Here is a 14,808-nt window from a genome sequence, read left to right on the forward strand (position 1 = left end):
ACCATGAAAAGGAACACAAAGCGAAGACGGCCAGCAAAAGAACTTCCGGAGACTCCAGGCGGTGTCACAGGTGAAGATGCAAAAAATGGGAAATCCATTTCGATATGACTTTTGGTGATTGCTTTTCGAATGTCGCCTCACAGGATGGGCCTTAAAGTGCAGTTTTTCGTGAGTGCGTTTTTGGCATCTGCACGGCTGCTTCTCACCTTGCCATTGGTAAGTTCACTTCCTTGAAAAGAAATGCTGACGAGGCTTTTTATAGCTACTTATATACAAGTATAATAATAATATTTTGCAGCTGGATGGTCCCAAAGACGATTAGGAAAGTAGTAATTGGTGTCAAGGAAGTGTGTCGATGTAATTTTTGCCAAGTTTAGCCTGGGTTGTTAGTGGAAGTGTTTTTTTCATCTGAGTGTTTATTGTCATGGCAACCGTTTATTGTCTCCATTCTTGTATTTAGTTTTATATTTAATACATTTTTTTGGGGGGGGAGACAAGCTCACTAATGCAAACTTTTAAACTTTCAGACAGAGAGAACCAACTTGTCCGTCCAGCGTGGAAAAGAGTGCAAGATGTGTCCTGCAGGTGAGGATGAAAAAAAAAAAAAAGGCAAACAGTCTTGAAGACCATGTAAGTGGCTGATCGGAAAAGATCACGTCACACGTCGCTACAATTAAAAACACATCTTGTATTTCACTGCCTTTTTCCTCACACCGCTTTGACTCACGGCCGCTTGTAATCAATGAACCAGAAACTGAAAAGGAAAAGGAGTGTGAAAGTATCACCGCATCTATTATGTTTTCCCACACTTTACCTGCGTTGGTCTCGATGCTGACGAATAACGCAGCGGCGCTCGCCGGTTTCTGCTCCGTGACCACATCCTGCCTCGGTGGCACGAGGCTGGCGAGCCGCCATGAAGTTGGCACGTCACGCGTGTTGAGTTGTTTTTTTTACGTGTGTCGCGTCACGCCAGGTCAGTTCCAGAAGTCTTGCGAGCGGTGCGCGCCGTGCCCCGCCGGGAGCTACACCGCCGACTGGAACCGCGAAGACAGCTGTCATCGTTGCTATGGCGACTGCAGGCCTGGTAGAGCGGCGTTGTTAATCAACTTGATGGCCACTACATTAGGCGCATTTGAATGATCCAATGGCGTACAGCAGGTGTGGGCAAACTATGGCCCGGGGGCCACATGTGGCCCGTAAAATGTTTTAATCGGGCCTGCCGAACTTGTAAAAAATTCAATGAATAAATCTTGTTAATGTTTTATTTTCTAAATACTGTGCTGAGTAAAAGACATATTTTGTTGTAATGCTTTTTGTTCACTTTCATTTAATTTTTTTTTTTTTCTTCGATAAGGCGAGGTTACTAAAATGAATGAATCGGATCTTATTATATTTCACAGGTGTACCTAATGTTGTGGCCAGTTCATCATTACCCGGCTGCGATGGAAGCCCGTCAAATGATGGTTAACTTGCTTCTACCTCCTTCTCAGAATTCAATCAGCGGGTGCTCGAGAACTGCAGCAGCACGTCGAACCTTAAGTGCGCTTGCCAGGCTGGCTTCCGCTGCACCGCTGTGGTCGCGTATAGCGACAATTGCAAAAACTGTGTCGCAACCACAACGGGTAAATAGATGCTGAGTAGTGCAAAGGTTGACATTATCGTGCATATCAGAAATTCATCTTTTGCAAAGGCAACGTAACAATGTTGTCAGAGATGTAAAGCATTAATTTGCGCCTCACAGAAAATGTCCCTTCCACTTTATGACGAAAGATTGACATTTTGTTGAAGCCCTCCTCCCTTCTGTCTGTTCCCACAGTGACGACGACAAAAACAACAACAGCTCTAGATGAAGATGAACAGATTCCGTCCTCCTCGTCTTTAGCAGACAGCGCCAACTCTGCCAGATTGTGTTCATTTCCCGAGTAAGAACCGCATACACGATCCCATTCAAAAAGTTTAGAATTGTCGAGAGGAGCGGTTGAACCGCTTAATCGATTAATTGACAACTCTTTATCGATCTTCTGTATAACACTTGAAATCGAGTAATCACATTTTTAGCACCTCGTCATCCAATCGGGCATTTTACAGAAAACAATCAACTGGCTGTCTATATATTCTATAACGCTCTGTGGTGCAGCGAAAAGTCCTGACAACTAAAGCAACACAGTCCATGTACGAAAATAACATGATGGTTGTTGAGAATAGCAGTTGGTCTCGCTAGTTTTGGCTAGCTTCTAGTCTCAAATGATTCATGCTAGCGGAGAACAGTTAGCTTCAATAGCTTTGGCTAGCTTCTAGTCTCAAACGATTCATACTAGCGGAGAACAGTTAGCTTCAGTAGCTTTGGCTAGCTGCTAGTCTGAAACGATTCACGCAAGCTGAGAACAGTTAGCTTCAGTAGCTTTGGCTAGCTGCTAGTCTGAAACGATTCACGCAAGCTGAGAACAGTTAGCTTCAATAGCTTTGGCTAGCTTCTAGTCTAAAACGATTCATGCTAGCGGAGAATAGTTAGCCTCGTTAGCTTTGACTAGGTGCTAGTCTCAAACGATTCACAGTTAGTGGTACCTCAGGACTAGCAGCAAGGGACGAGGGCAACGGTGCCAAGTGGAATACCATTTTCATTGTCAAACTGTTTTGTCTAACAATGCGGCCGCAATTTATTACAACGATGTTGCGAATTGCATATATCAGTTTTGTGATTATAAGTGAAAGCTATACCGTACTGCTTATATATCCTACAGATGTGACGTTCAGCCTGGAAACAGCTCGCACATGAATGAAGGTGAGTCACTTTTTAAAAAAAATTTTTTTTTAATGTAAACGATCCAGCACTTTGCAGCTGTTTACAAAGGTGTCCTGTTTTGCGAGACAGAGGTGAGTCCAGGCCCTCGGCTGGAGGCCTTCGTCTTCCCCATCGTCGTCGTGGTAAGCTTGGCCCTCGTGGTCCTGCTCTGCATCTGTCGCTCCGGAGAGGAAACCTGCTTGAAGCGAGGTATGGTGGCAAATCGATTTCTGTGAAATGTGATCGGTTGATTTGATGGATTTCAGTATTTAAGAAAACCTGATAATAAACGTGTGATTTGTGTCTTGCAGCTGTGGTGAAGTTACGCAACAAGGTGAGGGATGTGCACGAGAGGAACTGTAGAATATATGAGCATTGCTTTGGCGCAATTACGTGACGTCATCGTGCTGAGGAATTATGTTGAAGTGAATTGCGGAGCTAAATGTAGTGCTTTGCTGCTCTCTTGTGGGCAATTATAAAACTTTTGGTTGGCGACGTCTATTTTTGTTTTCTTTGCATTTAACAACACACAGCACACATCTCACACCTCTTGTGACGTTGAAAGAATTACTGCATTAAATGTTCAATATGTGCAGTGTGCTTTCATTTTTTTTTAAAATCCTGTACAGGACTTTGAAGTACATTTGAGTTATTTTTAATTTTTTAGTACAATGCATTTGCATTTGATCTTTTATGAATATTTGTTTTCAAACTTATATTGAGGTACGATTTTTTTCAACTCTTTTTTTAAGTGGTGCTTAGCATAAAAAGGTTGAGAACCATTGCATTACAGAAAATTAATATTTTATTGCACGTTTTTATTTAGGAATAACATGTTTGTGCAGAGCAACACATCCTTTGTAACGGAACGGTATAGTAATTGATTAATTATCATCAAATTTGATTCACAACCATCAGCGAGGAAACACAAAAAAAAAAACACTAACAAAATGTGACGCTTGCTTTTTTTCTTTTTTAATCTGAAAATGCATGTTTCCACACCAGGGTGCTCCAAATGCAGTAGGCAGGGAGAAGGAGTCCACTGAGCATTTCCCCATCGACCCTTGCGGTATGAAGTCTTTTAGGTGTGTGCTCGCTAGGATGAGATTCTTGAATTACCGGATATCTGTGCAGGTGCTGTGCACGTCCACAATGCAGGAACGGTCATCATCAGCTGGCTCAGTCAATTTACCGGCCAAGTGGGACCCGTCACGGAAGCGAGGCGGGCGACGGAAGAGGAGGATGACGACGAGGAGGAGACGAAAGACAGCGGCCGAGTCTCTCCACCTCCAGCCTCACCTGGTGTCCCCCTCTCTGAGGAGGAGAGGAGCAACGAGACGGTTTTCTTCCCCTCTCAGGAGGAAGGCAAAGACTGGCACGTTTCCAAAGAAGAGGCGGAAGCCTGAACGTGAAGGAAGGAGAACACCTCACTGGAGCGGGACATTTCTCTTGTAAGTTTAGAAAACTCTGAGAAGAGACGCTGTCTGGCAGGAAGGAAGGAAGGAACGTGCAATAAGTTTGATGGCGCACCATTTTTCTTCAGTAGTGTGCAATTAGGAATCTAAAAAGTCTTCACCCCCCTATTCAAATGCTTGTTATATAAACTAAAGACACCAAGATAAATTCTAAATTATCAATCATTTCATGAGGGGGTGGTATTGCGAATTTCAAGCTTGGAAATCACTTCAACGTTGCACAACCGCCACTAGATGGCAGCAATGCCGCATTTTAGAATGGAGACCTGCCCTGTTTGTCAGAACGTGAAAGAAATAGCCACACTCACCCTTCGGCTGGAAATTGAACACGGTTAGGCGTTTTACATTCAAACACAGTACATTATATAGGAATTGAATTTTGCAATATTGCGATATTTTACGTACCTAAAGTAATCAAATTTTATAATATAATGGAAAGAACTACGTTTTTTTTCTGCTGCAAGATAGGCATGCTAATTCATTGTAATAACTTGATACGTGTTTGCGTGCGTGCGTGCGTGTGTGTGTGCGTGTGTGTGTGTGTGTGTAGTGGCTAATTTTCTTGCTCCTGAGCGATGATTCAGCTTTTTTTTTTTTATAAGTGTACACTTGTTTTCTATGCTCTATGATTTTGCTACAGTAAGATTCACCAGGAAATTAGAAAATTGCCTTATGTTTCTTAACATCTGACTACATGTAATAAATGTATTTAATTGGCAAAAATCAAGAATGCGCGTCTGTGAATACGCTTCTCATATACGCATGCGCATGGGAGCATTGTAAAAAATTATAGAAATATCGCATAACATGTACTGTCGCATCTGAACAAATTTGAATATGGAAGAAATGTTCATTTATTTCAGTAGCTCATTTCAAAAGTGGAAATCATCAATTATTCTATAGATAGATAGATGGACGAACGGACTCACATTGCTAGCTAGCAATGCATACTATACTAGTTAGCTAGCTAGCTAGCTAGCTAGCTAGGTGCATAGATAGACAGGCAGGTAGATTGAGTGATAGATATTATTTCACAATATGGACGTGAAAGTCTGTAAACCATTTAAACCTTAATTTCCTAGCATTCAAGCAGCGCGCACAGCCAGATATTTGTTTTTTAAAAAGGTTTTTATTCTTTCATCAAACTTTAACCCATGCAGAAAAGAAACAAAGCACACATTTTGTACAATATTGAAAATGTATCCTGATGATGATTTTATTTCATGCAACCACTTGACAAAATAAATTTGAGTAAATTCAACACACCATTTTTTTGTTTTACATGGCATCCAGTCTTACGAGGAAGTGTCCTAGTACACAGGGCTGGACCCTCATAATTAGCGGCGCACCCTCCTAGTAATTATCATAGTATTACTGGAAAGTGTTGCGTACCGGAATGTATTTTAACAAGATCCCCAACCCAGCTCTAATAATTGTGGCGCGGTGTTTACTGTTTGGTTAAAATCTCATGTCTCTCTCCTCACCTGCTGCCTGGACAACCTAGCTTGACTAAAGAGGAAGAGAAAATGACAATTTATAAAGTGGGAAATTGAAAACTTCATGAAAAATCAAAACACGGAATGAAAATAATATATTTCAAAAACGGTACGGCGAGCTATGGTGACAGCCTTAGTTTTGTGAACATAAAATGTCATTTCTGTTCGATTTTGATTCTTTCAAATTTAATTTCAGTTAATGTGTTTTTTTTTTTTCTCACTAAAATAACCTCAAGCCGTGTGAACTATTATCCTTTAAAAATACCAATTACGACTTTTGCTTTTGCTCTAACTAAAGAGTCCACATGAGTTGTGTTCGCGCGGCGAAACATTGTCTTCTTCAAACATCTGGCTAACCATGACATCAGCAAGCCAGAATCTGAGCTGCACTGTGTTTGTTTACCGAGTGGACATGTTGTTAAAGCATCAGGTGGCTCTTTTGAAAAAAAAAACATAAAAAATAAAATCGTGGCAAAAATTTTGCCAGACCTTCTCTGAAATAGAAGCCAAGTACTCCGTAGTGGAGTAAATTACCAGCCGTCTTTGAAGGCCATTGAAAATTACCACTTGCTGTTCCACTTTTACCTCCCACTTGACCATGTCACGCCTCCTCCGCACGCATGTTCTTTATTCTTCTCATCATAACAACAAACTTGCGTGCCAACAAATCAGTCCTCATCACTTGGCTCGCATTTGCCGCACACTTCTTGGATCGGCTTGCACACCGCCTCTTCCTCCTCTCTGCCCGGTAGTCCTCGAATCGCTTTGACTTCGGAGTAGTAACCTGAGCAACAATGCAAGCAAGTTGTAAGTCGCTTTCATGTCATTTTAAAAAAGGTCAGATTCTAAGATTGGAGCTTGTAATCGTATGCTTACCGTGTTTGGATCTGATCCGTTTTAGGAAGGTCAAGACGAGTAAGAGGACAATGACTGCAAGGACTGCACACACAGGGAGGGTTTCCAACAAGTACCACTTTGTATCTGCAAGACAAACAAACAGGTAAGACACAGCAAATTTTGACCTGTGGACCAAATACGACCCTCAACGTCCTTTTATTTACCCACTGCGCATTTGCGTTTACGTTTATGAGACTTCGGTAATATTTGTTGCAGCCATGTGCTAATGTGGATTGTTTTATATCACTTCATTCCAATGGTGAATTGGTACAGCTGCATTTGCTCAAGAAAAATGGACGAACAAACTGACCTTTTCATATACAATTGACTGGGATTGGACACCTTATAGTTTTGTTCTGCTCCTTGACGTGTGAAGTTGTTATTTTTATTTATTTATTTTATTATTATATTTGTTATATATATATATATATATATATATATATATATATATATATATATATATATATATATATATATATATATTTATATATTTATATTTATATATATATTTATATATTTATATTTATATATATATTTATATATATATATATATATATATATATATTTATTTATATATATATATTTGTTCATTTTTAAAAAAAATTGCGATTATATAACTAATAATTGAAATCGCGATTATTCTAATGATTTTTTGGGGGGTACACAACAAAAAAATGAATGCATAAATGGAAATAATATTAAGAGAAATCAAATTTATTTTTGCTTAAAATATGAAAGAAATGGTGCAATTGCGGGTGTGATTTATGTGTTATATCTAATTGTGATTTATTGATGTAACATATAAATAAAACATCAGAATAAATTTCAATAGAACTCATGTATACTCACCATAGTATTAGACAGTATAAAAATAATAAATAAATAAAATACTATTTTATCAATGTTTTCTAGTTTATAACATTTTTATAAATGATATAGGTACTGTATATAATAATAATTTTTCTACGATTCTGCCAATTTTCTAATTGTTGCGCGTAATAATCGTAAACGTCATTGAATTTCCATTAATTGCACAGCCCAAGGCTCTAATGACTAATGAATGCTAATTTTAGCTCACTTTAATGGGGAAGGAGTTTGAACTCATAACAGCGGTGATGCTGCAGTGACGCAAACCACAACATAACGTGCAACCTCAACGAATGTTTTTCAACATATGAACCGTAGCTCGGCTCATTTTTGGCTTGAGGCGCAAGCAAAACGTGCTAGATGGCGTGAGTGAACTACACAATAAGCTGCAGTTTAGCAGCTAGTGAACATTTTTTTTTTTTAAAAAAAGAGAGTTTGCTTGAGGCTGTTTATTGCCAATTCCAGTTGAGGTTTACTGTAAAAGTAAACATAAAAAAAAAACAAAAAAAAAATGTGAGTTTTCCGTTGCAATCTCCAACCGCAAAATTGAACTGATTGTTGTTAGTTTGATAGTTCTTCATCGTGTACTTTGTAACACAAATGTCAGTGCCTGAGCTTATTTTTTTTTAGCGCCGGCTGGTGCTCGTGTTTGGACAGATGTTTTGGGTTACCTGTGTTGTCTGTTCCTGGAATGCGCAAACACTGCGTGCATGCTTCATCCGTGCATTTGTAGCCTACTTGACATCTGCACACGGCGTTCTGAGAGGTTCGGCAGTGAGACTCGTACTCCATATTGGCTAAAAGATGGAAAGCGATCATTGGAATGACATTTTTCTTTCCACCCCCCCCCCCGACGTTTACACAGCATTGTACACAATACTGTAGCGCCACCTAAAGCTGAAAGTGGTATTACGCCGCAAAAGTACAAACAAGCATTCATACTCCCGCGCACAATGAAGGCCAATTTAGAGTCTTCAATTACAGAAATTTTAGAATTTGGGAAGAAGCTGCAGAAAGCCCACCCAAGCGCAGGCAGAAGATTTAGACGCCATGTGAGACGCTAAACCAGAAACGCTCGCCCAATGTGCCAGCTACAACACAAACAATCTGCTGGGATTTTCACCATTTCCTGCCAAATTCCCGTCCAAAAAATCCAAATCCCATGACGGCTTCCAGCTCGCACACTCTGATGATTCACTAGTTTAAACTTCACCTCAGGCCATTGCCAAGGAAAAGAAACTGGATTCGTGCTGTAAATTGATTTTTTTCAATAATCGATCAATCGGATTTAAAAAAAAAAAAAAAAAAATTCAAAAACAGGAATTTTTTTCAAATTGCAGAAAACAGGCAAAAAATCACAATAACATGTAGAATAAAAAAAAATAAAAAAATAAAAAATAATAATCTAAATATTGATCCTTGTTTCCCAAAGTAAAAGCAGATGTTCGCAAATATCTGATTTGGATTCAACTCAAATAAGTCTGCTTTCACTATAGAAGAAAAAAAGAATATTTTCTGTCAAGAGGCTGAAATTCTGATGAGTTGGTCAATTTTATATTCAACAAGTTCTAGAAACAATGAATCGAATTGTTGCCGATTTATCGTTGCAAATCAGAACGTGATGTTCGCGCACCTTTATCACACATGGCGCAAACATTGCAGCTCATCTCCACGTTGTACGAGTCGGTGTAGCGTTCGCCCGTACACGGCCCACACTCAATCTCACACCCGGCCCGAGAGCGCCGGATCATGTGTTCACCTGCGACACACACACACACACACACGCAGAGCGATCAATAGTTCAAGTCGCTGTATTGACCCCACCGCATCCACGCGGACGACGTAGAGGCCGCATTACCCGGCGGGCACTTGTCGCAGCAACGTTGCGGGGCCTTGACGGGCCACGCGTATTGCGAGTCGTGGCATTGGAGCGTCAGCGCGCAGGAAAGGAAGCACAGGCTGCAAAGGGATGTTAAAAAAAGACGTGGGAGTATGCACATCTGTAGAAAAAAAACAAGAGGAGGGAAAAGAAATGAGACTCGACTATACTTGTAGGACTTAACAAATTGAATTCGCTTACATTTGAAAATGGACATTTTGAACATAACTTTGCCTTTAAGTCGGTTAGCTTAATGCTAACACAAAGTGGGGAAACGCCATTGACGGGCTAATGAATAGCATCAGTGTTGCGATGTTATCACCCTTTAAGCAGCGGAGATGTGACCACAAACAGTGCAGCAACACACGTAGACTGACATTTATTCTTTATCCTCTATGCCAGTGGACCCCGACCTTTTTTCCACGACGGTTCATGTTATAACTGGACTAAAGTTGGTTTATTGCGCCTGCAGATCTGTAACGTGCCTTGAGATAACCTCCGTCGTGAATTGGTGCTATAAAAAAAAAAAACAACAACATACGAGCATACAGCATACTTCGATTACAAGATTAACCTGAGTCATAATACACGGGAAGCGGGCCGACTCAATTTGCATATTTCAACACATGGTACAAGTTATTAATGTATCATTTTCGGCAATAGTGCCATACTCACCGTGGTGGATGAAGAGAGCAAAATGCAGCTTGAGACCCCCTCCGACTCTAAGTGTCAAACTGAACAGGGGCTCAGAAGTGTGTGTCTTTGACTAACTTGAAATGTCACAGTTGAGTCATTGCGAAAGCCCAGCATTAGTCTGGTTTCTTTCAAATCTCACGGCAGCGACCCCCTCACTCTCTGCAGAGACCCTCACAGCCGTCTCTCGACATTTTACAAAATGTTTTTCCTCTTCCAAGAAGTGATGTATTGTGATTCACTAAAAAAAACTGACAAGCTTTGCAAGCAGCCAAAATATCAGGAGACAAAAACCATAAAGGAGGTTCAATTATGTTCTGGGGCTGCTTTGTTACACCAGGCACTGGGTGTCTTGAATTTATGAAGGGTACAACGAAATTTGAAGACTATCGATCTATTCTACAGAAAAATGTTCTCCCCGCTGTCAGAAAACTTGGTCGATAGATTAAACTAATTAAATTAATTGATCTAAATCCTATTAATCATCAAAAAGAGAGCTTAATTTGTATTAGTTAATTTTACTATTTCAAGTTACTTAAGCTTTCATTTCTGAGGCTTGAGAGGACAGATGCTAAAGTCCAAAAGTTAAAAACTCTATTGACTCGGGTCTGCAAACAGTTCTCAAAGTCCATCACGACAATATTTAGCTGTTTGAATGACAACATAAATACGGCGCCAAGTAAGCGTTTCACCTCTGCCGTGGAGTTTCCTCTTGTCTGTTACCTCCATCAAGCGCCAAATGTTTGTTTGAATTCCATTTGTTGGTCGGTTAGCGTTAGGTTTACACAAATTTGACAGGACAGTTAAAAAATAACATCAAATTTTTGGGGGGTTACTGTCCACCTGCATTGGGGACATAGTGGGTGCTGCACATACTGCCACCTATGGACTGGAGTGAAACACTTTTAAGGAGCATGTCACGATTTGTGACCTGATTCAGGATTGATGTGCTTTGTAACTTTGTAACGTGCATTACTGCCACCTACTGGACTGGAGTACTACAATATAGGAACGATACCTTGTGAATAGATCCAATCAAGCAAGTTAGAATGTTTTTTTTTTTTTTGTCAAATACATTAACAATTGATTTTAAAATTTGTGTTTAGGAGTGTGGTTGAAAGTGTATGAGAGGAGTAAAAGTTTTTTTTAATTATTATTGTTTGGTCTCGCTGCGTCACATTTTCACACATTGCGTCTTCCCCTGCGATGAATGTTTGAGTCATAAAGTTTTGTTTTCACCCTATGATAAAGCAAAACAATGTGTAAAGTACATCATTAGTTGTAAGCGCACGTGTGGTTGCAAAGAGATACTCATCGAGTCGCCGTGTGGCCAGCATGACTTCACTCGTTGCAATATGAGAGTCTGGCTGAAAAAAAAAAAAAAAAAACTGAAAAAGACCATTTGAATTTTAACAAGTCCATTTGTAACTTCCACCAGCTCATTTTCAGTACATCGCGCCGACTGCTCGCCAGCACAGCAGCCCCTCGCTTCAACTAATTTCCAGCCAAATTGAGGCCACGACACGAGAAGTGCGAAACGGGAAGTGTCGGAGATGATGACTCAACAAAACGATTGTGCACTGACTTGACCGCACTTGCTGTCACATGTAAAGCTTGACACAAGGACACTTGGGAGTGGAAGCTGAGAGAAATACCCGGTGGGAACTTGTTGACTCTGTGACTTTTGGAGTCTGATACAGTACGGATGCACTGAAGAGAAAATGCGGACACCTCAAAGGCACTTTGCCAAACTGGTGTGACAACAATGCTCAGTTTTTATTGAAAAGTGTTAGTGAGGTATTTTTTAATAATGTGTGAATGATCGTTTGAGTAGTTTGAAGCTTTTATTGGATAAGTTGCTCAGAGTTTAGATAACGACCAATAATGGCTCACCTTCAGAAAACAGAGCCCGGGATTGGTTATTACTTAGGACCTGAGCAACTGAGATGTCATTTTTAGTTAATGAAAGAGACAAAATAGACGCTGCCTGAAATGGCTAAAAAAAGGTGGATTTTGCAGCTTAACTCATATTCCCTAAACGCGATATTAATCAGAATGCCATGTTTACACCAGTGGAGCTACATAGAATATTTTATTGAAAATATTTTTGGGTTGACTTCCTCTTTAATTACAATTCTAAATTGTATTGCTCTTGCTTTACTTGCACTATATGGTTATAAAACTGTCTTTGTTATTTTATATATAAATAATATAAAATAAAATCACCGGGTTTCAAATAAATTTTTAAGTAGATGTATAGTCAATTATTGTGTTAAGTCGAAATAAAATTGAGTAAACTCAACACACGGGGTCCGATAATTTTTTTGAATAAGGCCGCACAGTCGAGGCCGGAGAGCGGGGGACTGACCGTCAAAAAAAGGGTCAAGTGCCCAGCTCTGGTATTTACATTTTGAATTTTCTAGTAATAAATCTTGAGGATTTTACGTTCAATGATTTAAAAGGAAGCGGTGGTTTTGCGATCTTGGGTCTCCGTCTTGCAGCAAATAATTGAATCGACATGAATTTCATATTTTCATTGCTTACGCTACTAAGTAACTGTCATATTGTTTTCACAAATATGGGAAGAGTCAAAATATCAATAAAATGCATGATGTAAAATAGTGCCAAAATTAGCCAAAGCTGTGGGGTTAGGCTGCGGGAAGATTTCTTTTCATGGGGCCCCGAATACCTGGCAGTGCCTCTGCTATATGTGGTTGGCCTCCCTAGCTCAATTAACAAAAGATTTTAAAAACAGAAATTAAACAATTTGTCGTCTCATTAATTGACTTTTTCCCCCCGCGGCACAACTGGTGATCCTTTCAAGGTACACTGGTTCACCTACCTAGCTAGCTAGCTAGCTAGGTAGCTGTCTGTCTGTCTGTCTGTCTGCCCCCCCCTCCTGGTCAGATAGGGTTAAATGCCATTCGAAGAGTTCCTTGAAACGTTAGCATGAGTCACGCATTTCCCGTTTGAGACCGCCTCCTCATCTCGTTGTGCTCGTCGCCGCAGTCTCACCTTGCGGCATTGTTTATCTCCACACACAACTCCATTGTGGTATCGATTATCCCGATTTGGAATTGGAGCCTGCTCGCGGCGCTTGTTGCTCAGGTAAGTGACAAATCCAAGTGGGAGTTTGTGCAGAAAGTGTGATCGTCAACCGAAGGTGAAGGTGGGCGCATACGGTGACGCTGAGCCGGAAACAGACGTGAGACTGAAATGAAGTTTTCAGCCTCCGTTTGCTTTTTGTCGCGGTCAACGAGCAATTTGAATGAGTCATTCCTGACGATGTAAAAGCAACAAATCTGTGCGTCTTCTTGCGCGTGTCACGATACTAAATTACGCGTCTAATTCATTTATAGCTTAAACTTCATGTTGTCTTGCGGGGAACATTTAATGCGATCTATTCAATTTAATGGAAACAACTGGGTAAAATAAATTGACGGTGAAGTGACGTCATAGATTGGACTCTCTGTCTTGAGTACATTTTTTTGTAGGAGCTCTTTGCTGTTTTGTATGCCCCAACAAAAAACGTGTATATTTAAGGCTATGTAGATAATAATCAACCAGGTAAAATATATTCGTTATTATTTCCTGGAAGTTTAGATTGCTACGGTCCAACTGAGTAGAAAGAACAACGATGCTTAAGTAAACAAAGTTCATAGGACCGCGCAGTTACTCTTAGGTATAAAATTATAAAACAAAAACAGCCCTCACCCTCCCAAAAAATATTGAAGTATATAAAAAAATGTGAGGAAACTTGAAATGAAGTAGAGGGTAAATAATCAGAATATACACCAGAATGTTATTCACAGTCGCCAAGTACAGTTCCATTGCAAGTTTCATATTGATCTACTAACTTTTTTTGTATTCACTATTTGTCAACAAGATAATGTGCCTTTAGTTAATTATAAAACCCGACGCAAATCTTTTAAATTGCAACAGATCGGAATAATCAAGCTGTTGCCAAGTGAAACGCCTTAGAAGACTTTCGTGCAAGTTATGAGGTGTGACTTATTTCAAACCAGCCCAACCAGAGTTTCTTCTCCAGATGACTTAATAGCTCTTGTCTATATGATTGTTTTTGACTTAATTTTGACCTCTGCTTTGCATATAACAATCAAACTGTAAAGCGGGCAACATGCTGGTGTTGAGGTTATGTTATTATTATGTTTCCAAATTAGACATTAATCCACCATCTATTTGTGGCATATGGCTTTTTTTTTTTTTTTTGGGATGCAACGGGGCTAGAGACTGGAATTTTCGGCGCTCTGCTTGTCAGTGCCATATTGACGTATTGCTAGTTATTTTTGTACTCTCGGTGGTTAGGCTATTGCGTGTCATTATTTGCTGTTGTTGTGTTTGAGTTAACCATCTCATGCTTGGCACATTCGCTTATTAATATCTCTTGATACACGCACGCTACATATTATTTGGTTTGTAGTTCTAGCACGGGAAAGAATTGACGATAAAGCTGACTTTGACTTTGATACGTCCTCATTTGTGCGCTTCAAGACACAATTAATCAATAATCAATTGACAATTTCTGATGATTGAGTCATCAATTTTTATGCACACCTGCCCAAAGGAGAATGGCCACACTCGGAACGTATCACACAAACAAAAATGAACCTTGCGCACACTGTAGGTGCCCAGCCCAGGTAAAACGAATGTGCTTTTTGACTTGTCTACCCGTCAATGGCAGTGAATGGTTTCAATACT

At 40.0% G+C, this 14,808-nt stretch overlaps 3 protein-coding genes across 8 annotated transcripts in view; 2 read left to right on the top strand and 1 right to left on the bottom strand.

The window, feature by feature from the left end:
• On the top strand, positions 1 to 5,512 carry LOC148328764 (uncharacterized). 3 transcript variants are annotated; one of them, XM_088306456.1, is made up of 10 exons: positions 1 to 70; positions 144 to 216; positions 528 to 585; positions 974 to 1,084; positions 1,491 to 1,622; positions 1,817 to 1,922; positions 2,742 to 2,782; positions 2,869 to 2,992; positions 3,094 to 3,116; positions 3,917 to 5,512. In XM_088306456.1, the coding sequence occupies exons 2-10, from the start codon at positions 145 to 147 to the stop codon at positions 4,186 to 4,188; spliced, it is 939 nt and encodes a 312-aa protein (XP_088162582.1). In that variant the 5' UTR covers positions 1 to 70; position 144; the 3' UTR covers positions 4,189 to 5,512. The 3 variants fall into 3 exon arrangements, with proteins under 3 accessions (XP_088162582.1, XP_088162583.1, XP_088162581.1); XM_088306457.1 differs by adding an exon at positions 3,788 to 3,851 and having other exon boundaries at positions 70 to 216; positions 2,873 to 2,992; XM_088306455.1 differs by having other exon boundaries at positions 70 to 216.
• On the bottom strand, positions 5,367 to 13,317 carry LOC148328765 (tumor necrosis factor receptor superfamily member 5). 4 transcript variants are annotated; one of them, XM_088306458.1, is made up of 7 exons: positions 13,105 to 13,317; positions 11,381 to 11,456; positions 9,376 to 9,517; positions 9,151 to 9,276; positions 8,189 to 8,314; positions 6,630 to 6,734; positions 5,367 to 6,537 (listed from the first exon to the last, which is right to left on the bottom strand). In XM_088306458.1, exons 1-7 carry the CDS (start codon positions 13,137 to 13,139, stop codon positions 6,422 to 6,424), a joined length of 726 nt encoding a protein of 241 aa, XP_088162584.1. In that variant the 5' UTR covers positions 13,140 to 13,317; the 3' UTR covers positions 5,367 to 6,421. The 4 variants fall into 4 exon arrangements, with proteins under 4 accessions (XP_088162584.1, XP_088162588.1, XP_088162585.1 ...); XM_088306462.1 differs by having other exon boundaries at positions 10,072 to 11,456; positions 13,105 to 13,151; XM_088306459.1 differs by having other exon boundaries at positions 9,810 to 11,456; positions 13,105 to 13,151.
• tnfrsf1a (tumor necrosis factor receptor superfamily, member 1a) overlaps positions 13,029 to 14,808 on the top strand; it is a 9,785-nt gene continuing 8,005 nt past the window's right edge. The window contains exon 1 of the mRNA XM_088306454.1: positions 13,029 to 13,197. The gene's annotated coding sequence lies outside the window, so the exon portion shown is untranslated. The remainder of the gene's footprint in view (positions 13,198 to 14,808) is intronic.

The sequence above is a fragment of the Idiotropiscis lumnitzeri genome, chromosome 10, assembly GCF_059441095.1.
Source record: "Idiotropiscis lumnitzeri isolate Australia: NSW breed Sydney's pygmy pipehorse chromosome 10, RoL_Ilum_1.0, whole genome shotgun sequence".
Classification (NCBI taxonomy): Eukaryota; Metazoa; Chordata; class Actinopteri; order Syngnathiformes; family Syngnathidae; genus Idiotropiscis; species Idiotropiscis lumnitzeri.